At 37.2% G+C, this 26,525-nt stretch overlaps 1 protein-coding gene across 1 annotated transcript in view; it reads right to left on the reverse strand.

Moving 5' to 3' along the window:
* Positions 1–5,672: 5,672 nt before the first annotated feature.
* LOC109076963 (membrane-associated guanylate kinase, WW and PDZ domain-containing protein 1-like) overlaps positions 5,673–26,525 on the reverse strand; it is a 39,855-nt gene continuing 19,002 nt past the window's right edge. Inside the window, 13 exon segments of the mRNA XM_042763005.1 lie at positions 5,673–5,827; positions 5,830–6,486; positions 7,835–7,973; positions 8,129–8,272; positions 8,610–8,683; positions 9,346–9,546; positions 17,706–18,104; positions 18,986–19,049; positions 19,147–19,669; positions 21,266–21,372; positions 21,375–21,766; positions 23,821–23,988; positions 25,056–25,126. Of these exon segments, the coding sequence (XP_042618939.1) occupies positions 5,673–5,827; positions 5,830–6,486; positions 7,835–7,973; positions 8,129–8,272; positions 8,610–8,683; positions 9,346–9,546; positions 17,706–18,104; positions 18,986–19,049; positions 19,147–19,669; positions 21,266–21,372; positions 21,375–21,766; positions 23,821–23,988; positions 25,056–25,126 (3,094 nt within the window).

A 26,525-nucleotide genomic window follows, 5' to 3' on the forward strand; every position in this document is an offset into this window, starting at 1 on the left:
GGAAGGCTAGGACTTTATGCTATAAAGGAAGTACAAACTTTACACAGTAGCTAACCGCGAAGAATTTTTTTTGACAGCCCCATCTGAAACACTTGAAACTGTTTTAAATGCTTTCCGCTGGCTTGAGAGTGGTGACCTTTATATGCACTGAATAGGGGAAAGCAAAACAGTGACTGCAGCCAATGGAGAATAAAAGATCACAAAGACTTTCAGGACCGGGCGGCCTGCCCTCAGTACGTAGGTTATCTCTTCCTTTGATAAGACAGAATGTCCTCTCCTTCTTCATTATTGTGGTCCGAGCTTGTCTTGGCACACACGGGGTGTAAAAAGCATTGAGACATTATGCTGAAGTAGGGTGTACAGTATCTAGTAAAAAGGGCGGTTTATTTGTGGGAAGTACAAAAGTTTGCACATGTAATTTGACTTGTAGTTACAGTGAAAGTATATTTCCGTAGCTTTAGAAATAACGATGCCTGAAAAGTGAGATGAAATCACAATACAAGCTGAACATTTTATCATTTAAGAGTAGGTTGGGTGGTACAAACTGGGCAGATCAACTCATTTTAATCATAAATTGTCTCAATGTTTCGCGTGGCAATCCAAGGACTCTAAGGGGACAACATATTAGAATTGAACAACGTAGAATTAGAATGTTTTGTTTATACCAGCCAGCCTGAAAAATTGTGGACATTGTTTACAATTAATTGTTAAGGGGACACTGGAATGAACTTTTCACCTTTGTTGTTTTTTTTTTTTGTTTTTTTTTTTTTTGCATTTAGTTTAGGTTTCGTGTGTCAGCTCAGAAAAGATAAAAATAAAGATGCAGCCAGCTTGGTTATGGGTGTTGTACGAGGCCAGGCAGCGTATTTTCCATTTGAGGCCTGCTTTTATACGTCCAAAATACATAGAAATATTTGAGCTGTTTAGGACCACCCTCTGAGCCATCATCCGAAACCAAGGCAGCGATTCCGGCCTAAGGGTGTCCCGACACGCCCACAGAAGGAGATGGGTGCATGAGCAGTAGCTCAATAAGACCTTAGAGAAATACACCGAAACAAGAGCTGTTTTTGACAATGTTAAAAATGTGTTGTTTTGACACCGACCCTAACAGAATATAGGGCCTCCAATACCCCCTTCAAAATAAGCCTAAAAACTGATGATTAGTAGGGTTGACACATAGTTGTTACTCGCAGTGGTTATTTTGGAATTATTTTTATCATTAATTATTATTTATTGCATAATTTATATTTTTACCAGTTTTAGTTTTAGTAATTTTAGTACTTAAACTTATTTTATTTTAGTTAGTTTACACAACACATTTCAAGGTTTTTGTCATGATGGCCAGTGAAATATATACTTTTTAAAGAAACGTAATTAAATTGTACAGAGTAATAAAAAGTCCTTTTTCTTACAAGTTAATTCTGTAAATATTGCAGTTTTAAATGAGACTTAAAAGTAATGAAGTACAGTAGGCTCAAGTACTTTACACCCCTGCTGCCTACTATCCTACAGTATATTACTAGAATGTAGATATAAAAAATCTTACTTTTCTTTCCTCTTTAACACTAAAATTATTCTTGTTCTGTACCATGGCTGACTCCTTACCAAGGCCAATATATAACAAATTCAAGTTGAAAATTCAAAAGCTGAAACACCTCCGTTTGTGTTTTGGACTTTTTAAAAGAGTTCAAACGCCATTCTAGATTTCTCTTCGGTAGAGAGAAGAAGAGTATGGACATCATTTATTTCGCCTTTTAAATGGCACATTTGCACTGATAGAAACCTTCGCAGACCATTATCAATAAAAAAACACCTGCATCACTGTATTCATATATCGGTTGGCTAAGATTATGTCTTCGTCCCTTGGAGGATAACATACTCTCACTGACTGAACATCTATGGGTCTAAACCTCTCCCAGTACAAGGAAACCTATAAGGGGCGGGACAAATGTTCACTGGGTCATGCTAAATGTTTTTTTTCGGTGGACTACATATCTGTCGGTCTCTTGTCTCTCTACATGCGTGCTTTTAATATATGTATGTTGAAGAAGTAATGAATAGGAATATACAGAGGAATCACCAGTGGGCCATAATAGGGGGGCAATCAAGCTATCAGATCAAATGCAACCAATTTGAAGCAATTTTGAAACTGACAAACAGCTTTTCTATAAAACAGTGCAATTGGCCTCGCTGGGCTGTGGAACTACAGTAATCATGCCATGGGGAGATTTGGATTGCATTGTAAGTGCCAGTGCTAATGAAAAACTAGTTCTACTCACTACAGGACATGCAAGACTGAATTATAATAATCGTTTTAATTATCAAGCGATCTCGTCCAAGCCAGTGGGCACCTTCGGTTTAAAATGTTTGCATGGTGTATCAGGATAACTTGACCAGTACTGTCTATTTCTGATAATGTAAGAAATTTGGGGCAACTCCGATAAATACAGAGTACAAACAAAAATAAAATAAAAAAAAAAAACATTTTTGTCCTACAATCTTATGTACCAAAATAAGTTTGTATTGTCTAAGCCCTGCTACAGTAAGGGAAATGCTAACAGATTTTAATGTTTTGGGAAAACAAACTAACTCTTCCCCTCACAAAAATAAACCCAAAAAAGTACCCATTTAGAAGGCCCTTCCCACTTTCTGTACAGTACATGCTGATGCCCATGGGATAATCAGGTAACAAAATTCACAACAATACCCAGGCTGGTTGAGGAGTCTGAGAGCAGTGAACATCAGATGACACCAGCAGATGTACAGCTGAATGCTGTGTGATACTTGTGTTAAAAAGCATGATTTAAAGTGTTAACACTTAGGATTGGTTGTATCACGTTTCCGAATTGCAAATATCTAATGCTTACAGGGTGCGTATGGCAACAGAAAATCACATGCGATCCTTCTACAGTATGTAAGCATTTTGTTTGATATGTTACAGCACAGTAAATATCGCCAGTGGATAAATCAAACACACTGGGTTCTTTTTTAAAAGCTGCAGCATAAAATTTGGACTTCTCATACTAGTGCTTTTAGAATAGTTAAACTCAAATCCACTTGATAACAATGCTATCGTAATTAAAACAAAAAAATGTATGGATATAGGGACTGCATTTTTCATTTTAATGAATTTATCACAGATGATTTGACTGGTGCATATTTCCTATCACGGAGCGTGCCCTAGAGCTTGGCTTGGTATGACCCAGACCAGACAATTAGATAGCACTTCTTGCTCTCAGAACAGTTTCTGAGAGTAAAGATCAATGCATAATCTTGTGATACAGCTATGTCTGATTATCTCATTAAAATTTTCGGTTTCGCTTCACCAACCTGCCTGTGTTATTTTAACAGTACACAAAATTAAGAATCTTCATATTTAGGTAAAAAAATCCTACCCGCAATTTTTTGATCAGTAAGTCTTACAAAATTTTTGGCATTAGAAGACCTGTATCAAAATGCCCTTTTTTCTTCTTCTTGGCTTTTTTGTTTGTTTTGTTTTTTTTTTCTTTTTGTCTCCTGAAATGGATATCCGCATGATGCTCGTGCTGATGGTGGAGGGCTTTGGGGATGAGGACCGAACAGGCCTTCGTTTTCTTGTTTTTTCTCCCCCCCGCGATTTTTTCAGAAATGTCAAGGCAATGAAATGGGTCTGAAATATTGAATCGCAAAGCATACAAACGAAAAAAAAAAAAAAAAAAACACAATGAAAAAAAAAAAATTCAAACTTTGGGTCCTGATTTGAGCTTGAGGAATCATGTCTCGTAGAAAGGAATATCACCTGAGGCACTTGTAATGGCTTCTCTTCACTTTGACTCACTAAGCGGAAGTTTCGCAGAGCGTGTGCAGAATATTTTCCCAACTCGTGAAACCAAGTCTTGCACAGATAAAGATGTTAAAGAGGCAGAACAGTATGGTGGTTGCACACTTTCTACTATGCTACGTATGTTTTCTTGTTAGTTTATTTGTTTCTCTCTCTGTTTTTTTTTTGGTAAACACTGGCTAAAGAAGCAGAAGGCACCTGGAGAGGTTTGATACGGCTCACTAGCCTTATAATAAAACTTTAGTTTTACCCCCCCCCCCCCCCCCCCCCCTTTCAAAAGCAAGACCACTGCACACACAGCAGGGGAGGGGTTACCATCCAGTCCCAAACAGCAAGCAGCTAATAAAATCTCTTAAAATCACTTAGTCCTGCTCCTGAAGATCTGTTTTCAATCTAGTTTACTTTCAGATATGTAGCTCTTCAGGAGCATGGCTCAGTAACCATGTCTTAAATAAATCTTCCTTTTTATAATAGAATTTTGTTGCATTCTTAAGAAAAATAATTGGAAAAATATGCAAAATAAAAAAAAAGGATATGGAAAAACAGAAAAAAAAACAGACACATGCTATGAAGGACACCATGAATCATAGACGCATACTAACTGACCTTGCAGTTACTATCATGCTAGCCAAACGGTAATGGAGCATTTGCTTATTTTTTTCTTCTCCTTGGCCATTGGATGGCGATAAAATCAAGGTGTTGATCGGCCTGAATAAAAGACCTTGCGGTTATCTGAATGATTCCAGTATCTGACAGATTTCCAGTACACACCAATTCTAGTAATTATATAGATATGGATTTGAGACAGAAAAGTGACGGATGGGAAATGGTGGTAGTGTATTGAAAACCAGCCAGATATAGGAGATAGAGCAGGAGAGGCTGGATGACAGAGTGTGTGTGTGCTATGACAGAGTGTGTGTGTGTGTGTGAGAGAGAGAGAGAGAAATTTAAAGAGATAGTTTACCCCCAAAAAAAGTACAAATATGTCAGTAATACTCAAAACGTTCCAAACCTGTATGACTTTTTTCTTCCATGAAACACAAATGCAGAATTTTAAAGAAAAGGATGCAAACGCATCAATAAAGGATCATGAAAGTGAATATCAATCATAAAATTGGTTATTAAAAGTCAATATGATATGTGATAGTTTTGTGTGAAGAACAGATCACAATCTCAGTTGTTTGGCACAGTCCACCCAAAAAAAGAAAATGTTGTCATCATTTTTGGGCAGAGGAGGACTATCCTTTTAAAGTGCAAGAGAGAGGACTATCCTCTTAGCCGCTTTTTTTTTTTTTTTTTTTGCAAGCAAAAAAAGGTCTGTTGCAAAAAAAGGTCGTTGTATATTGTCATAGTGTAGCTTTGTATGATCCACACTCACACAAAATATACTTTAACAACCAAGCAGGAGGCTTTTGCAGGTAAACATAGCAAATTACATGACCAACTGAAGTTGATGCCAAATACACATTGGGAAATCTTTCAGTCTTACATGAAATTCCAGATGGTGTGGATTCCTATTAAAATTATGATTTCAATCGCAAAAAAACACTTTTAGTCACTAAAATCTAGGTCTCTTTGCATTTAATGAGAGAAGTAGCAAAGATTCATAAAACGTTTTTTTAATTTCTTTTTTTGATTAATTGATTATTTTCTTAAGAATAGTTTTAATATGGTTTGGAATTTGTTTTAAAAGTTTTTGGTGCTTTTGCAACTTTTTTGAATCTTAAAAGCTTCAGTACCCATTCATACGTGTGAAAAAGTGCAACTACCACAATTCTTATAAATAAATTCTTATAAATGGTCATACTGAATTGGAACGTCATGAGGTTGAGTTTTTAGGTGAACTATCCCTTTAAAGAGATACCATTAAGAACCACAGTCCTCCCTTATTCTGGCTCAGGCTTTTCTCCTCTAAAACCTGAGAGAGCTTGTGAGGGCTGGGGACTAGCAAGGGTCCCGGGGCTGTTGTCGGAGATCCAGGAGCCTGTAGAGAGCTGATGGCATCCAGGGCCACTGAGTCCCCAGAAAATGCGATGCTGGCTGCAGAGACACACTGACTTCAGAGAAGCTGTGAGCCGATTCTACACCCGACCCATCATCATCGTCATTGTCCAAAGGCATGAGGAAGGAGAAAGGTGTGCGCTGTGTGACCTCCGTTGTGCTGGTTCTGTTGTGATCACTCTTTTCTCTTCTGACACTTCCTCTCTCTTTCTCTCGGTGTGTTGGGAGACCATTCTCTCTCTCTGAACTAACATCCTTCACTTTTCCTCTTCTCTTTCCAATGCTTTTACTTTTTTGTCTTCCTCGTTGTTGCTCCTCTTCTCCCTTCCTTCCCCCATGTGTGTTGTCCTGATCCTCTTCTATCCGTGGCCCCTCTCGGCTCCTCAGTGTGCCGGGTAAACTCCGTGAATGCATCTGTTGCTCTCTCCTTCTTCCTGCCGACCGGGAGCTACCAGCCATACTACCATCCTCCGCCCACGCCCGCTTGCTTTCCTCCGTTCCTCTTCCTCTGCTCCTTCCCCCTGATTCCCTCCTTTCCTTCCCCCTCCTCTCTTGTCCACTGTCATCCACCCATCTGCTGCTCCTCAAAGGAGAGCGATCCACTGTAGCAATACGCAGCTCTTTGGAAAATAGTGAGGAGGGGGAAACAGCTCCAGTATCACGGTCTGAGAAGAAGAAAGAGACAGCTGAATCATAAAAAAAATTATCTACAAAAAAAACTACAAAACAAGATGTCAGATATGGGTTGGATGATGGAGAAGTGGGTGGATGAATGAGGGCACAACCATGTGATGAACCAATATGTTGGTTTGATGATGGGTTAGTGGGGTTATTCCCTGCTAGCTCAGCCTCAGTAAAGGTCTGTGATGGAGGCGGTGGGCGAGAAAAGTGTTTGCTGCTTTTCTCAGTCCTTTGTTAGTGTAAATTTTGCATTAGTGTTTTATTGCATTAAATTTTTTTTATTATGGTAGGGAATTGCCGGTACCTGTTCTTTATGGTTATTTTGGACCTAAAGTACATCTCAAATCAATATTGGGATGACTTTGGGAATCTCTGCGATGATTGTTCTTTATCAGTGCCACAATTTAACTGAAAAAATGGGCAGCAGTTACAACAAAAGCATCATGCCCATTCAAACTTTAAAGAAAAACAGCAGATTTAGAATATTTCACACACACAAAAAAAAAAAAACTGCTGTGAATTTTGAGAAGTGAATTTTTAATAAACTTTTAAAAATTAAATAATAATAATAATTACTATTATTATAGAATTAAATATTAATATATATATGTATATTTAATATGTATTATTTAATATATTTATTAATTATATTAATTAATATTATATATATAATGATACCCCTAGTTACAGGAAACAGAAAAAGAAGAATGTAGAAGGGAGTATGACAACTGTGATCTCTAAGTGAACATTAAGAAACACAAAATGACAACCAACAGGAACGAGGAACTGTTACCAACCGCATATTTTCTGTCCGGCCGATGACATAGAAGCAAGGCTCGCCCTGCTTCGAGTTAGTCATACAAAGAGATAAGCTGGAAAGCTCCACTGGACGAGAGTTCAAGAGAGAGAAACAGAGCAAAAGTATGAAGTATTGAAAGACAGCAAGAGACAGAAGTAAAAAAAAAGAAAATAAACAATGCAGAGTTGCAAAAAGTATAGGTAAGAAGCTTTAGTCTGACCAACGGGGGGGTGGGGGGGTGGCACCAAAGAATGGAGCTTATATCCTGAATGCTTTTGGAAAAGCCCTGAATGTCTGTCATAACCTTGTTTTTCCACTAAGTTTTCATGGGAGGATGTATCATTTCAACACATGAGGTTCAAATATCCTCTTACCCGCCCATAGCCCTGATTAGAAAAATCTGATTTATAGATATAAACCTGGTAACTTTCAGAGGGAAGCAGAACTTTTGTAAAAATATTTCCAGGCATCTGTTGACCATTACTCATATCAAAACCTACATTTCTCAAACCCTCTCCATTACTCTGTCTCACCATAATCTGGAACGTATCCATTGCCTTTCTTCAGTACAAGGTGTATCCGGGCTCCTCCCTTTCGGATCTGCTCCACGGCCTGGCTGTGTGTCATTCCAGCTGTGTTGTCTCCGTTAATCTCCACGAGTTGATCACTCACCTGCAATATGAGTCAGCAAAACCCTCTGTGACTCAGCATAATGTCAACAACAGAATCTAATCCTAGCATGCCTCAGCATAATCTTGTATTCATTGGTGTCCTAATAAAATGAATTTAGTGCACGTGTGTTAGTTTGTGTATGTGTGTAAACTAACCTGTATTTTCTGACTGCGTGAGGCTGGTCCACCCTCCATCAGACCGAGCACATACAGACCCATGTTATACTCGCTTCCACCTCGCAAACTAAAACCAAACCCTGTTGACCCCCTCTCAAGATCAACACTATAATACTGGGAATCCTGTCGAGAGAGAGAGACATTTTCATAAGTAACTTTGTGGTGTAGGGTATGAAATACTGGAAAGTTGCAGATAACTTGCTACACTCATGCGGCTTATATGACCTTGTACATTAAATAGTAATTGTAATAATAATAATATGATCACACTGTAGGAGCATTTAAAATCAACAATGTGTTTAAAAATGGTGGCCAGTTACAGAGATGCACTTTCACTACACATTTGTGTGAATCTGAACCTAAAGTTTTGAGGCTGATCGTAAAAAAAAAAAAAAGAAAAAAAAAAAAAAATCTATGGAACAAATGATTCCACAACACATTTAAATGTATGTAGTCTCACCTTTTGCTTGGCACGGTGCCCTTTTCTTAACCGACTCTCAGCATCAAAGTCAGGGTACTCAGGCAGATTATTGTCTGAAAATAAATAAAATAAAATAGACCACTTATTTAGTGTCTTTACACGAGCACCCTCTCATGGAAACTGTGGAAAATACACCAAAAGGTCTAGCAAAAAGAACATTAATTCAGAATATAATAAATAAAATAAAACAAAGTAAAATGAATAAAAAATATTTTAAACAAATACCAAAATGAAAGATATACACAATAAACACAAATGTGTATGCATATACACAACCACTCAAACATTTTAAAAGAAATTAATTCTTTAATTTAGGATGGATGCAGTAAATTCATCAAAAATGACAGTGAAGAGTTTTACATTTATATATCAAATAAATGCCGTTTATCTTTCAAGCACTCTATTCATCAAAGAATCCTGAAAAAAATCTATATATGCATATTTTAATCAAATTAAGCAGCACAACAGCATGATTTTCAAAAAGAATTTCTAAAGGATCATGTGACACTGCACAATATTATCATTTTTATTGTCTTTTTGATCAAATAATTGCAGCTTTGATGAGCATAAGCAATTTCTTTCAAAGACATTCAAAATCTTACCAACCCCAAACGTTTGAACGGTAGTGTATGAACAAACATACCTCTTTTTAAAAACTCACAATATAATTTAAAAAAGTGAAATTAAGAGCATAGTATGAGTGCCGTGTGCTTACTAGTGTGAGAGCGTGGTATAATGGTGAGTCTGAGTGTGTTGCCGGCTCTACGCAGTATCTGTGCGAGGTCTCTGTGAGGCAGCGTGACCACTGATCTGCCCTCCACGGCCTCCAGCTGATCCCCCGGCTGGATCTGACCACTGCGTGCTGCTGGGCTCCCCCGTCGCACCGTCACAAACCTGTGAGACACTAGAGACGAGGCTAAAGAGAAAAAAGAGACAGAAAGAAAGAGAGATATTCAACCTCTCTTCCATGCAAATAAAACTAAATTCTTTCTACTTTATAATGGGTCACTTAATATTTTTTTTCCATTTGGTAAAGCATGATGTGATGATAGAAAGGGGCACATTTAGTTCTAAATGAACTGTATGAATCACTGAATCAAAAGCTGGTTATACAGCTGAGAGAACACTGAACAAACTCCTCACTTTCATGTTTACATACCCATGGGACATTCTGGACCTTACTGGAAATCCTAGAGACAGCCACATGACGATTCATTTTATTACTGAATAGATTATGTGCAAAGTGATTATGTACAAATCTCAAAGCTTCAGCAGTTGCATTACAGCACAACTCACAGTCCACGCTGAAGATCTTAAAAGAAACAGTTCACCTAAAAACCTCAATCAGTTTTGAAAAAAACATCATAAAGATGAGCAAATTATTACTCTTTTGTTTTTTTGGAATGAACTATTTCTTCCCACTCAAAAATGAACATTTTGACTTTTATTTCAGAACAATGACTTCAAGTTTAATCTGTTCCTCACACAAAACTACCACATTCCTAAAAAAACAAAGTTACATAGAAAAGAAAAATTTAAATGACATGAGGGTGAGTAAATAGTGACAAAGTTTTTATTTTGATGAACTATCTCTTTAAACACTGCATATTGTGTTCTGAATTCCGTAGGAAAGAATGATTGAAATCCATATCTACCAAGACATAACTAGGACTCACACCTCTACATGAAAGGAATAAACACTGTGTGTGCCATTGTTCATTTAAACGTTTATTTTGACATGTTCTCCATCACACTAGAGGGGGAAAAAGGCATTGTTCCACACATTTTCACATTTTACAAAGGAGTCGTCCTCTCAAAAAGAACAAACCTGCTATAACTCACCAGAATAAACTGTTCCATCTGCTAGATAACATAGAAATCATATGCATCAATCATGTTTATTGTACACCTGTGTTTTAATTATTGTCTTCTCCTCAGTGTGTCCTAAGTTTCACTGTTGTTGTCCTTTGATGGGTCTGTACTCACCCTGTGTAGCCTATTGTTTGTCAAAGACGCTTTGAGTATGATGTGTTTTGTTCCACTCCAACCTCGTCTGTCCACATTATTCAGCCTTTCACTCTTGGCCAAACAAGAGGTTGGTTGCCAAGATTGTAATCTCAAAGACCTGCGTACAATTACCCTGAGCACTTGCCATCATGTTACACAGAGACAGTCAATTAAAGAAAAAAGAGAGAGACATAAAACATCAGACAGCAGACTGAAATACTGTTCTGTTGCCTTAAGCATTCTGCTCCATGTACGTTTTTGTTGGGAGATGGTTCTGCAATGATGTGAGAATGAAAGGCACATAAACACACCAAATTTAGACTGACATGCAAGTTTTCATAAAAGAGAAAACCACCCCCCAACCCCAAAAAAAGAAAGAGGCTAAAAGGACATGATTAAGAATAGAAGAAGAGAAGCATGTATTTCCACAGACAAGAGCTGTTATTTATCAAAAATGAGCAGAACAATTTTTCCTTAAATTACTTAAATGCTTTCTGAATGATCATGTGACACTGAAGACTGGAGAATTGGCTGCTGAAAATTCAGCTTTGCCACTTGGGAATAAATTACATTTTTAATTGCATTAACCTTTCACAATATTACTGTTTTTAATATTTTTGATCTAATAAACATAGCCTTTGGTGGGCACACCTCAGTTTTATTTGTCAGCATTTCCTAATCTAATGGCTCCTCAGCTCCTGTGGCAAATGTCGTTTAGCAGGGAAGTGTGCATCTTTAGCTACGGAGACATTCCCAAACACACTCTTAGCACTCTTGGCTATTATATTGACCTGTTTGTATTGATCGTGCACTTGTGGGGGGGAAACCACCAAGAGCGCGCAGTACATGTAAAAATGACAATAGGTCTGAAACAGTTTCTGTTAGCCTTTGAATGGCCCCATATGCTATCTAGGTCAAAGGTGACAGCTTACAGCACCTTTTCAAGTGTAAAAGCTTGAAGCTGTAGGTACAAACTTTGTGTACTTCAACACAGAGTATGTCAACTGGGATTCTATGCATTTCAGCCTCCCACTTTGTTGAGGGAACTGCAGAACCACAAAGGTGTACAAGCCCTGATTGTATATTAATAGGAAATGAATGACACAAACAGTGTTTCCTTGATGCAGGGGGCAGCAGACTGAATAAACATACTGTATCAGCATGTCATAAAAGAAAAAACCTGCTGTGTCTTTCAAGCTTAAGCCAAGAAACACTTCCTCACAACATGAAAGCCCTTTTTAGATCTATAAAGAAAGTCCTGAAGCTTCCTTAACTGTAAGTCTGAGAACACCTCTATGATCTGACAAGCTCTTGGATTAACATAACAGGACTTACAAACTAGTATAACCAGCACTTCAGTTCAACTACTAAAAGAGTATCTGATCTGTATGCACTTTCCTAATAACCTCAGAGAGAAATCACTACATACTGTACCACAAGATCAAACATACAGGAGTCAGAGAGATGAAATACACATTTAAAACAAGCTACACAGAAACCTTTTCATGTACAATATGTGTGATGTGGTGTTTAATAGTTGAAGTAAAATGGAATTTACCCCATTTTTAAGATGGAAATCCACCGTATCAATTTTTTAAATGCATGTTAAAAAAGTGGTAGAAAAATTCTGCTAATTCTGTTTCTGATCACAGTAACAGATCCACAAAGTTGAAGATGAGAATATTGGTTGTTGAATAAATTATGATCTTTTGTTTAATGAAATAATCCTGTGTGTGTAGAGAATCAGTAAAGCCCAGGGGAGTGTGTGTTCAGTGTCATGTGAAGTGTGTTGTGCTGGACGAGAATGTTCTCCCACATACCACATTGTTAAGTGCTGCCAATTATTACCAAACCTACATAATTCAAAAAACATTAATGCATTATTCATAGTGTGTAAAACATCTTTGTTAATGAGCGTATTGTTCTATAGGTTATTTATAGAAGTGGACACAGAGCAAACACATTAAAATTGTTATTGTGTTTATAGTGAGGATGCATTTTATTAACATGGCACGGGGGGGTTATGTAATTTCATAAGAGTCTCCCTCATGAAAACAGAGATAAAGAGATAAATAACAGGGATAAATAGAGCGGTACAGCTGTTTCTGACCCAGCTGTCTGAAAGAAAGAGAAATGTCCTTTGGGATTTGTAGTAACTGAACATCAGAGTATTTCGGATTCATAAAGGTATATAGTGTTTGTTACATAACTATAATCAAACACTTCCCATAATCTTAGAAATCCACATTATTATGAATCACACAGAGAAATACGTGCATGCTTTCTAAAGCTCTTTCTAAAGCTCCACTTTCTTTAGAAAATTATATATACAGTATATATATAACTATATAACTAATAGTAATAGAGCAAAAAATTATTAGATATTGATTTTTAACACAAAAAGACTTTCAATAATTCTAATACTTCAACAATTCAACACTGACACAAACGGTGCACATCACAAGCATTGGTGAAACTTTAACTACTCTTTAAACGTGAGGAATAACTGGGTCACGCTTCAGAACTTTTAAACAACACCTTGTTTCTTTTCACCACCACTTTTATTCATGAGCTTATGTTATTTCACGTCTGGGCTGATTTCCACTGAACCACGAGCCAATGAGCCGTGTGAGAGTTTTAGGCTAGTTTTACACACACCACAGGGTTCGGCGGGAAGAACAGAGGTTTTGCGTGTTGTGGAAGCCGAGTTCAGGCAGGGGTCGAGAGTGGATGGCTGCAGCACTCTAACAAAAATTCTCATGCAGAGTAGAGAACAGAAGAACTCATGCCGAGATTATGACCTTTTGTCACATGTCAGAAAAACCCACACGCGCATGCTTACTTGACTTTTGGTGAACTCCTATGGGCTTCTGTTGTTGTTGTTATTGTTATTATTAAAGCTGAATAGTCTTTATGTTAATATACTTTTCCCTATTTCCATTTCTTATGCAGATGCATATACAGAAAAATACTTTCAAAACATTGTTCTGTTTGAACATTCCAATCAGCCCGACAAGAGTTCAACCAATAGTGTTGGCTTGAAGCAGGACCATCTGATCAGCCAGCCAATGGCAGAGAGGGCAAGTTTTTGAGTAAATCAAAAACTGTCACACAAACAGTATTTTTGAAATTGTAAAAATTGACAGACTTAAGCTTTAATTAAACTTTAGGTTGATTATCTAAATAAGTGTTTTCAAAACAATGTTTCAACCAACCTGTCAATATTTTATCCAATAGTGTGAGTTGGGGGTGCGGCTATCTAATTAGCCAGCCAATTGGAGAGAGGGGGAGTATTTGAGGAAATATATTTTAAAACAATCTGTACTTTTTTGTTATTCCATTTGAATTTACATACTTAAGCTTTAGTTATGCTTATAATAAAATCACCCCAACATTAAAGTTTTACTTTTAGCAGTTTAGACATGAAAAAATTCAGAAATATAGACATTTAGTCTGTTCCCGAATCGTTGTCCAGTTTATGGGACTGTTTAACAACCCAAGGTCCTTAACCTCAAAACTATGATTACTCCCTCATTTTCTAACATTTGTATACTTAATGCACTGACAATACCCTTGAGTGACCAGCGAGTAAATGATTAATAAACATTTTCATAAAAAAAAAAATAAAGTCCATCCATAAAATTCTGACACAATTTACTCATCCTCATGTGATAAAAATATCTACTTAACAACAAGTGACCAAGTACGTATTAATAATTATCTATCTTTAAAAACACTGTGAGCAAAAACAAGCGGGAAAGAAAACATACAAGTACACATCACAGAGCTGAAACACACAGCTGGAGATCACAGCATTAAAGCTAACGGTGACTGAGCATCAGTCCAACAACACTACTTTTACTGTACATCAGGCTGACCCTGCAGAAACAAACAATCCCAACATTGCTGTAAACAACATCAAATGATGCATTATCTGACACAGCCTTAGAGTGTCCAGCACTGTCTGAACTGATCACACACATTCTATCTAAAGTGATCCACAACACATGTCCAACAAAACAAAATGCATCATAAACGTCCAAACATACACATCAAGCATGCTTGCATCCCTTTGGGGATAAAGATGCAAAACCAACCATCTGTTTAATATTTAATCTTATCCAGCTTATTAGTCCTGGCGTATAAATATGTAAAAATTAACAATGCAAATCCTCACATGACATTGAGAAAATATGCTCAACCAATGATCCACAACTTGCGATGACTGATAACACGGCTAAGCTTCACCAATCAGCATCAGCTGACCCTAGAACAACTTGTTCCTCTGAAAAATGTAAACAGGCATAAGAGGACACCTTAAAGATATTGCACAAAGACAGGATACAGATACAATACAGACAGTCTTGAGCACAACTGGAATGAGCATGCAGTGTTTCTCACTTTCTCTGTTCCACACACACACATTACACATTCCCTAAAAATGAACTCATGAAGATAAGCTCACACACATGATAAGATATTCAGGATGAGCTGCTCATAACAGTAATAATGTAACAGGCAAAAAATATAAATATAGATACTACAGTATATTCATGTGTCATGGTATGGTACTGCAACAGATTTAAAAGAATACCATGGTAGATTATCCAAAAAACTAAACAAAAGATACGGTACCATGGCCAAAGAATACTAAAAACTATTAATACCATGGTGCCATGGGCTTTGGTTGTTTTTTGTGTTTTTGGAGTGGCATTTAAATGTTATTGTTATTTTATTTTAGTTGTTTTATTTTTATTTTACTATACTATTGCCATGTGATATCATCATTGTACTATAGTAATACCACAGTACTTTTTTTTTTTTTTGCAATGGAAAAGAAAAACATGGTAATACAATGATACCATGTCCAAAGGATATCAAGGCACCATGTTAAACATTATTTACCAAGTATTTTCACAAAGTATTTTCAACATTCACAATTGTACCATGGCAGTACCAGGGTATTGTTGAAAACACCAGCTAGTACCACGTAAATACTATGGTACATCATTGTACCATGGTACTAACAGGGAAGTTTTTGTGATGAAGAGACAACTATGGCCAAAAATAGGGCAATACTATGGTTTTATGTGCAAAAAAAAAAAAAAAAAAAAAAAAAAAAACAAATGAACAAAAAACGTGGTATTTTTTGACACATTTTTGTGAATGTTAATGATATTTTTTATTATGCTTCAAAGTTGTTGTTTTTTCTGTTCATAGCTATTGAAGTCTATAAGCAGAAATTTGGACCCTTCTACTGTGTGGATGATTCTTTGTTCACTTGTCCAACACATCACAGAAGAATTAAGCCTTTCATCGGAACTGCTACTGGAAATATTTCAGGAACGTGAGAGCCCAGGTGAACCCCAGCTCCAGGACGAGTATGAAAAGTACCCAGATATAATGAGAAGGGAAGCACTTCAGAAGAACTATCCTGGAGAGTTCAAAGACTACGGATACAATGCAACACACGCAAAACATACATCCTGTTCTTTCTGACATGAACGAACTGTTCCCATGCACCTGAATACACCATGTCTCAGGTCAAACAAACAAAATCACAGCTAAACCTGATACAGCTGAAGATAATTAATTTGTTTGTTTGTAAAGTAAACAATACCAAGGTCAATAATTAAGCAGAATACAGATATTATAAGAGTCCATAAGAGGTAAGATAGTATTTACGTTTCACGTCCTTCACAGTTTTCAGGGCAGACTGAAGCCTTTCCAGCATGTTGTCCTGATCCAGCTTCAATCCAGCTTCAAATCCAGAGAATTCCTGACACTGAGACTTTAATCTACATATAATATTACAAAACAGTGAGGAAATTGAGAAAAGAAGAACTGTTCAGGTGCTTTTCCCCCCACTTTAGAGCAGAGACACTGAGGACACTTGCACTGACAAAACTGAACTGAGGAAAAGAGAGAGGGGGAGAGGGTGAAAGACTGCAGAGAGAGAGCGAGAGAGAGAGGGAGGGAGGGAGGAATGGTGAGTGAAAGCAAATAAGAGTGATTTAATACTATACTGAATACTTTCGCAAACAAGCATCATGAGAAGGGAAGTGTGTGATATTTAAACCATATATTGGGATGTCTAACAATACACACATGACACACTCCTGTTAAAAAGTTTGGGCTAAGATTTTTTTTTCATATAAAAATTAATAATTGTATTCAGCAAGGATGCATGGATTTTTATGTCAGATACACTGAATTAAAAAGGATGCATTTGAATTTTTATGTCTGATGCACTGTCTAGAAATGTTTATGTAAACATTTGGTTCTGTGAAGTACTGTAGCTACGTAAACTTAATCGTAACAAAATCATAAACATCAATGGTTCTTTCTTGCAAATCTCCGTGTTACAGAAGAAACAATAAGACCCAAATAACAGTGAACATGTTCCAAACTACTAAACAACTGAACAAAGGGCAATGCACAAAAAAAAGAAAAGAAAACAGAAAAAACTGCACAATCAGGAAACTCTTCCATTCTTTGTTTAACAAATACAAGAACTGCTGGACACAAACTATGACCTCATTTGGACTTTAACTTATCTAACATTTATAATATGAACTTTACCCCTCAATGTTTAGAGTAGTGAGGTACAAATCATACATGTACATTTATGGCTAATTAAAAACAACTGGAAACATCTTAAAAATAGAGCGAAAGCCTCAAATCAGCAAAGCCTCAAATCAAGTGAAAGAAATCATAATTAGTCTGCCGATTAGGGATTTTTTTGTGCACATGCTTATTGCATAATGACATGACTCAGATGACCAACATGCTTAGAGGGGTATTTTTTCACGATTCACCTGGCCTCTAAACATGGAACAAAGCAGTATTATATACTCTATTACTCTGTGATAATTACTTTATGCAGACAGAAAGTAGAATATATATTTCCAGAACCCTGGTTTTGATAAAAAATTATGTTGAATTCATGTATAAAATGTTCATTTTTGGCTTTCAAATTCCAGAATAACCAGAGATAAAACAAAGGTCACAAGGTCACATCCACTGGCCAGAAATCATAAATGCAGGTCATGCCCAGTCTGTACTTACTTCCATTCATTACATCCTGGGATGCGATGACAAACCCGAATCCTTCTCCTGGTCTCCGTCTCAACTCCACCTCCATCGCTCTGGAAGAGATCGGTCCCCTCGTGTCTACATGGCTTTTGGATAATGCGCCGAGATTAGAGGGAGCAGTACGGCTCCACTGAGCAGGTCCATCCTCGACTCCTATCCAGTCCCGGGGCTCTAGGGTCAGGGTCACAGGCACTGAGTCCAGGAAGCTGGTGCTTTGGACCAGGTTGGGGAGGTCACCGCAGGGCGAGGAGGGAGAGAGGGTGTTCTGGCTGGGCACAGCACCATCGGAGGAGGGCGAGGTCAGATCAGGGGTGCCCAGGGAGGGAGGAGGTCTCTTATAGGCATTTGGGGAGCCTGGGGAACAAAGAGAACCTGGGAGAGAACAGGATAATGATTGCAAAGCAGCTTCACAGAAAATTTAAGTTTCTACATTACATTCAGGAGTTTATCGATAGTAACTATGTCAAGGTGATATCCATATGGCAGATATGTACAGTTTGGACAAAAAAAATCAAAACAAAAAAATTATATATATATAAATTTTTATGTATTTGGACAACAATATTATATATATATATATATATATATATATATATATATACTTATATATTTATATTATCGCATATCGGTTATCTGAAAATAAGTGTAAAAAAATTATTTAATGGTATGAGCATTATTACATAGATTACCTTTGATATAAAGCTAACATAAATTAAATCTTTAAAAGCAATAATTTAACACACCCTACTTATATATGTATTAGTTTTATATATTTATATTAGACATTTGTCTGTACTTCAGTTTTCCACCATAGTGTTATAATTAACATATTGCTCATATTTTTTTTAGTTTTTATTTCATTTTTGGTTGGTTTATTTCGTTGTTGGTTGTTTTTTTTGTTTTGTTTTTTATCTATGGGTTGTATGCAATTGCACTATTATTCTTAATTGCTATAGACATTGTTAATATACCAATAAAACATTCATTATTAATAAAAACAAATGTTCAACAATTTTAATGTAATATTGCGATGAATAATCATTTTTCACACTAAACAATAATAAAGTTGTGATGCCTAAATTCACGTGTAGCATTTATGATTTTTAGTCATTTATTTAGATTAAATAAAACAAAATTGTAAAGTGAACTTGAAATCAAAGTGGACAATTCTTATGGTTTTTTTTGTTTGTTTTTTGTTTTTTATATGGAATATTATAAACAACTTATTCATAGACAGTGTGGAGGACACTCACCTCCTCTGTAAACCAGTAAGACCACCTCACCCTGTTTGGTATGTTCTTGCAGCACTCGCTGCACCTGTTCAAATAAAAAAAAATTAATATAAAAGGATTCAAATATGGAAGGTTAATGAGGGAAAAGCTTCAGTAAGAGACCCAAAGAGTTAATGAATTACCTGTGCAAAGCTGAGGCTCTGTACATCAGCGCCATTGATTTTAATAATAGCGTCCCCTGGCTGTAGGGAGTGGCACTGTCGTCTGTCCCAAACTCTCTTCACCACCGCCAGTTGCCCTCCCTGCCCCCCAGATAAGAACCAGTCTCCCTGCCCCCCAGCCATACCCCCTCCCTCACTCCTGCCCAAGGCCACAGGTACCAGCTCACCCCCTCCCCCGCAGCCTACCCCAACTGGGGCTCCAGGTGACCCTAGGCCACCTGGAAGAGGTCGCGGGGGATTGTTGGCTGGACACCCATTGAAACCACAGGGTGGGTGCTCGGTTGGGGGTGCAACAGCAAGAGATGTTTGGGGCATTGAAGGCCGCTGGGTGCTGGGTGCTCCTGGCGGGGCGGTAGGACCCACCTCAGGCTGGGGCAGAGGGAGCACAGCAGAGGAGAGATCACTCTCGGAAGACTTGGAACTATAATGGGGGTGAGAAGGAGCTGGAAGAGAGTTGTTGTTGTAGCTTCGGACAAGGGAAGCTCTAGATGAAGAGTGGAAGAAATAAATTCTTGTGTGAAAAGAACAGCATCAATAACAATAAAATTATAATCATAATAGTACTGTAATAATATTCATTAATGAACATGGTCATGATATTATTATTATAACAAAGTTTTATTAATTTTATTAATGATTATCATTAATAATAATAATAATAATATTTATTCGTATTAATTATTAGAGTTTTTAATAATATCAATAATATGGTAATAATAATTATTATTATTACTATTGAACATGGTTATGATATTATTATTATTATTATTAACTGTGCTCATTAATGATAATTATTAATAATAATTATCCTCATTATTAATAAACATGGTTATAACAATAATAATAATAATAATAATAATAATAATAATAATAATATCACAAACTAGTTTTAAATGATAATTATTATTAATAATCATGAACAAAAATGTTTATATTGTTATTATTTATTAATATTATTACCAGCATTGGGTAAGTTACTCAAAAAAAGTAATAGATTACAAATGACTGATTATTACTTGAAAACTGTAATTTGATTACATTGCTGATTACTGCATGTAAAAAGTAATCCAATTACTAATTACTTTACTTTCAAGTTACTGTGAAAACATATCAAACCTAAAAAAAAAAATACACTACAAAGTGAAAATTGTAGTTCTTTCAGTAATTTAATATTGACTGTAAAATATTAAAGGTATGAAAACAGCAACTTGACTTAAAGATTTAATCCACTTCTAAAATTTAACATTCTTAGTATAAACCTGCATAACAATGAAAAATGTGCCTATACAGTGTTATATATATGACATTGCTTGCTGAGTGTAGGGTATATGTGTATGCTGGCTTAACTGTGTTTAAAATTTTAGTGACATGTTTCAGAAAGAGGTTTGCGGAGACTGAGACAGCTGAAAGCATATCCTGTATATTTTCTTTATTTTACAAAATAACAATCCTTTGTTGATATTATGCGTGTACACGAATATAAGTAGACCATATACAGATTCAAGTGGTGTATTACACTTGTATATATGATCAAAAATGGCAGAGCATTTTAAGTTCTTTTCGCTATTATCAGGAAAAAATTTACAGAGCCCCGCAAATGGCATGCAGGAAAAAATAGTAGCTAAATCATGTGCACGACATACTATTTCGTTCCCTCGATTTATAAATTGTGCGCACAATTTATTTATTTATTTTTTCTTGCATGTCGTGTGTGGCTCTGTAAAAATGCAAGTGATTTTAAAAGGCACACAATTTTTTTTAAACACTACATTTGTAATGTAAGTAACATAATTATATTGACTTTAGTAACTGTAATCAAATTTCACAAATTTAAAATGTAATGCATTACATTACTAGAACATTACATTAACATACATTACTGTGTAACGTGTAATACCCAACTCTGATTATTACCACCATGTTCATTAATGATAATTATTATTATTAACAACAACAGTAGTAATAACAACGGTTAACATTTTATTATTATTACAAACATGATCACAATCATGAATGAACATGGTTATTTATTAATAAAAATGATAATAACTCAACCAGTCTGAAATGTCATTCTGGTTACCTGCGTGTGACAAATGAGCTGACCTCCATATCGCTATGACTGGAGCTCATCCGCTCTAATGGAGGAAGGGCATTTGAAGAAGGCATCGCCCCCATCCCTAAAGTCCCCCGGGCACGCCCACTCCATTTCCATTGGCCATTGAGTATGAAGGCTGGGGTGCTGTGTTCCCATTAGCATCCAAGGACTCTTTCTGCATGCGGGGGTAGAAGTTGTTGTGGTGGGACATGGAGCGGTTGAGGTTCACCAAGCCAGGCTGGTGTCCATCGGGATGTTGGACCTGGGTTTGAGCAGAACCGGGGGCTGCAGAGTTGGTGCTGGTTGGGTCAGAAGGTGAGGAGAGGCTGGTTTTGGGGCAGCCATCAGGGTTGTAGAGCATGGGGTAACCTCGACGGAGAACCACGTCCACGCTGTGACCCATGGGGACAGATTTCAGCATTTCTACCACTTCTTTATGGGACAGACCCAGCACACAAGAGTCATTGATGTACACTAGGATGTCCGCTGAGAAGAGAGAAGACAGAGGGAAAAACATTTCTGTCATTTGTTTTTACATGATTGGAAATCATAAGCAATCATGAAGTGAAGTGACGTGTGGCAAAGTATGGTGACCCATACTCGGAATTTGTGCTCTGCATTTAACCCATCCTACAGTAAGTGCACACACACAGTACTGAACACACACACCCAGAGCAGTGGGCAGCCATATTGTTGCGGCACCCGGGGAGCAGTTGGGGGTTCAGTACCTTGCTCAAGGGTCTCATCTCAGTCGTGGTATTGAGGGTGGAAGAGAGTGCTGGTCATTCACTACCCCCACCGACAAACCCTCCCGGACCTGAGACTCAAACCCGCAACCTTCGGGTTACAAGTCTGACTCTCTAACCATTGGGCTGCCCCTAACAACTGCCCTGAAAGTGGCGATAAAATGAGAAATCAAAATTTCCTTAATCTTGTAAGTTTAAGAAGGTCAGTCTACAATGAAAACCTGCTGTAACTTCCTGCCAGTCGAAAAAGACAATTTATTGAAACTAATGTTTGAAAGGGGAGGATGAAGGCTGTTATAACAAGGTCCCTGATCATTACTGTCTGGCCTAAAGAGTTTGTCTGACACATTGTTTTGTGGGTCAGAGAGGGTGAAAATGGTCATGATAAAATAAATAATAACTAAAATCAATCGACAACTTTTTTCAACTAAAAATTATTTTATTCTGGAACAAAAATTATAATCACAGGGGATTTTTTTTAAGGTACGATGTGACCCATTTAAGGATAAGTGAGTGTGTCCATGTGTGTGTGTGGGTTTGTTAGTACACGTGAGAGGACAGTGTTGTGTGTAAGAGACAAGCAGATTAAAACCTACAGGCCCAACTGGATTAAGAGAGGATGAGCAGATTCAAACCATGAGACCCTCCAAATCACCAAATACACACACACACACTCTCACACTAATCTAATCGAGAGAGAGTGGGAGAGAGAGAGAGTGTCTAGGGATTTCCTGTCTAAAATAAAAGTGAGGATTGGGGGGATAGATTAAAGGATAGGCAGAGCAGAAAAGCAAACAGCTCATGCTCTTGTGGTAAAATCTATCTTTTATCCATTCGATCCTTTTCTCTCCCCTGGTTTTTCTGCCATCTATAAATGATCTTTAATCCAGACCTATGGGGCCTTTTGTCTTCTAAGCATAAAAAGAGGATGTTAAAGTCAGCAGTACCATTACATCATATATGATTCACAACGTCCTTAAGAGCCCCCTGCAAAAATCTATGTGTTTTATTATATTATTATATCTGTCATAAATCTATAAATATTTAAAGAACTGACCATCGAAGTGCCATCTCCTGTACTGCAGATTTATACAAAAGCAGCAAAAAGCAGAAGCCACTTAGCAGTTTCCAAAAGAGAATACTCATGCTGCCAGGGTAATATGAATGCGGCATGCAGGAAAATACTCAATTCTTTTTGTTTTTCATTTAACCAAATTTCGATTCAAATTTTTAATTGTTCTCATTGTGAAATTAGAATAAAAGTAGCCTAATGAAAACATTCAATTTCATTTACATACATCTCATTTATAGCTTATGCCTTCCTGAACACACCTGTGCAAAGTGTCGTTATTGAGGAAAGACATAAGTAATTTAACATTAAAAAACTATTTTATGTAATTTTTGCCTTTTAAATAACAAAAACAGCTTTACTGAATCATCATCATCATAATATTCCTGAATATGCCTGTGCAAGGTGTCCTACTGAGGAAAGACATGAGCGATTTAACATAAAATAAGGTCATTTTCCTTTAAATATAATAGAAACAGCTTTACTGAATAATAATATATTAATAATAATAAAGATACAGTATTTTTACATGGCCATTAAGAAATATTTATACCTCAATTCACCCACCATTGGAACGTATTGCAAACAGTTTAGAATTTAAAAGTTTTAATTTTAGGTCCTATAATTTGTTTTTAGTTTTTCATGTGGTTAGTGCAATACAGTGCGAGTTGCATTTGTGTTATTAGTATTATTTTTTTTTTGTTAAGGACACTGCGTTAAACCACCTGTTTTGAGTGCAGACGGGCCTCCAGGGGTGACGCTGTACACCTGCAGGAACTCTCGAGGTCTACTGCCACCCACAATGTTAAAGCCAAACCCACGAGGCCCTTTCGACAGGCGGGTGTGTATGGAATAGCCCTTCAATTCAGATGGTTGGTCTGTGAATGCAGGTACTAAATGACACACACACACACACACACACACACACAACAAACAACGTAAGTATCTAAACATGGGATGGTAAGTCAACAGAGTTTAAACAATGCCTTAAAGGCCTTAAATGCCTAAACGCCTATATTACAGTGTTTCAGGATGAAGCTGACTGCTAAACAACAGTGCCATCTGCTGGGATGTGGGTTATACTAGTTATACTCAGTGTATTTGTTCAATCACACACTTTTTATATTCTAGAGTAAAAATGTGCAGTACTGGCAAAATGTGCCGCATAGGACAGAGCACATTGTGAGGATACTGTACTCACAATGCAATGCACTTAAGTTGACTTCCAATTTAAAGTGACAAAATACCCACAAATATTAGATGTTGTTTTTTTCCACTTTTATTCTTTCATTTTGTTTCACTCAGTATTTGAACAGACTGCCAAACAATATTTTGTTTCTTTCAAAATTGCATCTAAATATTCAAAATAACCACATTTACTTCCAGCATTTTAACTGGACTGCAACCGCTTAATTAAACACACAATGTGAAGAAGTCATGTGAAAATGTAGCATACTACTTCTTAAACCCGCAAAATGTATATGGTTTCACAATAGTAGGCAGTATACTGCATAAGCTACACACTACTTACATTTCTAAAACTTTTTTCCCATGGTTAAATTTAGATATTTATGCACATAAATGTATTCGCACACGTGGGCTTCGTACACGTGTGCATTCTAACAGACATAATGACTTCTGAAGATCACTCGGGTCAGAAGGGATAGCAGACATGACCTTCTCAAATCGTAAAGAGCGTGCTTTGAGTGATAGATAACATTAAAGGAAAAAGAGAGATGAGAGGAGAAAGCGAGCAGAGAGATATGAGGGAATCATGGATAAGGTTTGAAAGGCAAAGGAAACAAGAGATATGATGAAGGCGTGAGAGAAAGACTAAATGGCTCCAGGAATGTTTGTCATTAATCTTTGTGTGAAGATTGCAGAGAGAGTGAGAGTATGTTTGGAGGTTAAAAGTGGAGAGGAGCCAAGCTCACACACACATGCACACATATACACTTACACTCCGTCTTGCTGACAATCTCTTTGCCCTGAGTCCTTGGGTCCAGCCAGCTTGTGATCTTTGAGTTATGGCTGAAAAATGAGAGAGACTTTTTTCCCCCACAAGGTTTCATCAGCAACTTTAAGATGAAATAACAGCAGTTCTAACAGCAATATACATCAAGCGGACTTAATTTTCATAGATAAAGACAAAAGTTATGCATTCTTCACTGACGCGCATCTTAAAGTTCAAATGTCACCCTTATTTTACACAAAATTGCATAAAAAAATACAAAAAATCCCTATTAAGCTGGGCTAATTTTCATAGATGAAGGCAAAGATTATACATTTATCATTGACGTGCATCTTGAAGTTCAAATGTCACCCTGTTTTTATACACAAATTGCATCGAAAAAAACCCCAAATAACCCCATAAGAGAACTTCATTTTCACAAGATTAAAGGTGCTGTATGTAAGATTTTGACTCTACTAAAGCATAAAAATACCATGATATGTTTGCAGATATTTAAGAAACATGCTAAGTTAACATACTTGTTTATCTGAAAAACAATGCTACAGTCAACGTATGTCATTTCATTCATCGTCAAGTGTGCTCGTTCCTGTTTGTGTCATCAATCTGACAACCTATGTGTGCATCAAGTCTGAGGAGGAGGGGCCGGGAGAAAAAAAACTCTCCAATATTTTGAATTTAGACTGCAATACCTAGTTCAACCTCTCATGGTGCGTTCACACCAGACGCGAAATGAGCGTCTGGCGCGAGTGATTTCAATGTTAAGTCAATGCAAAGACGCGAATAGACAACCTGCGGCGCGTTTCGCGCGAATGCGCCGCGATGCGCGCGGCGCGAATGACGCGATTCGCGCGAATGACGCGGCGCGAATTGAGCGTTTCGGGCGTTTGACGCGCGAAACTCGCGATTCGCGCGAAACGCGCTAGTTGAAAAATCTGAACTTTGGCGAAATTTCGCGCCGCGTTAACCAATCAGGAGCTTGCTCTAGTAGTGACGTGATTACGACGTAGGAGCGGAGGGAAAATCCGAAACAACAATGGAGGACAAAGTCATCATCGCTGTATGTGGATACCCGGAGCTATATGATACTTCTTCATACTTCTACAGAAACAGGAATAAAAAGGATCTTGCTTGGAAGAAAGTGAATTATATTTTATCTTGAACCAGTAAAGAGACATCAGAGCCAGCGGCAAATGTCAGAAGGACTAGCCGAGTTGAGACTGCTCTAGGCGGATACATGATGACATCAGAGCCAGCGGCAAATGTCAGAAGGACTAGCCCAGTTGAGACTGCTCTAGGCGGATAAATGGACGCTGTTTTTTTAAAATAAACCGCATATTTGAGTTTAAAACAACTACATTCTCGCCTGAAATACTTTTAAAAACTAACCTTCATAACACGATAACAATAATATTTTGAAAACTATCCGAATAAAAACGGTGGTTGAAATCACAATGCTGC

The sequence above is a fragment of the Cyprinus carpio genome, chromosome A8 (genome assembly GCF_018340385.1).
Source record: "Cyprinus carpio isolate SPL01 chromosome A8, ASM1834038v1, whole genome shotgun sequence".
Classification (NCBI taxonomy): domain Eukaryota; kingdom Metazoa; phylum Chordata; class Actinopteri; order Cypriniformes; family Cyprinidae; genus Cyprinus; species Cyprinus carpio.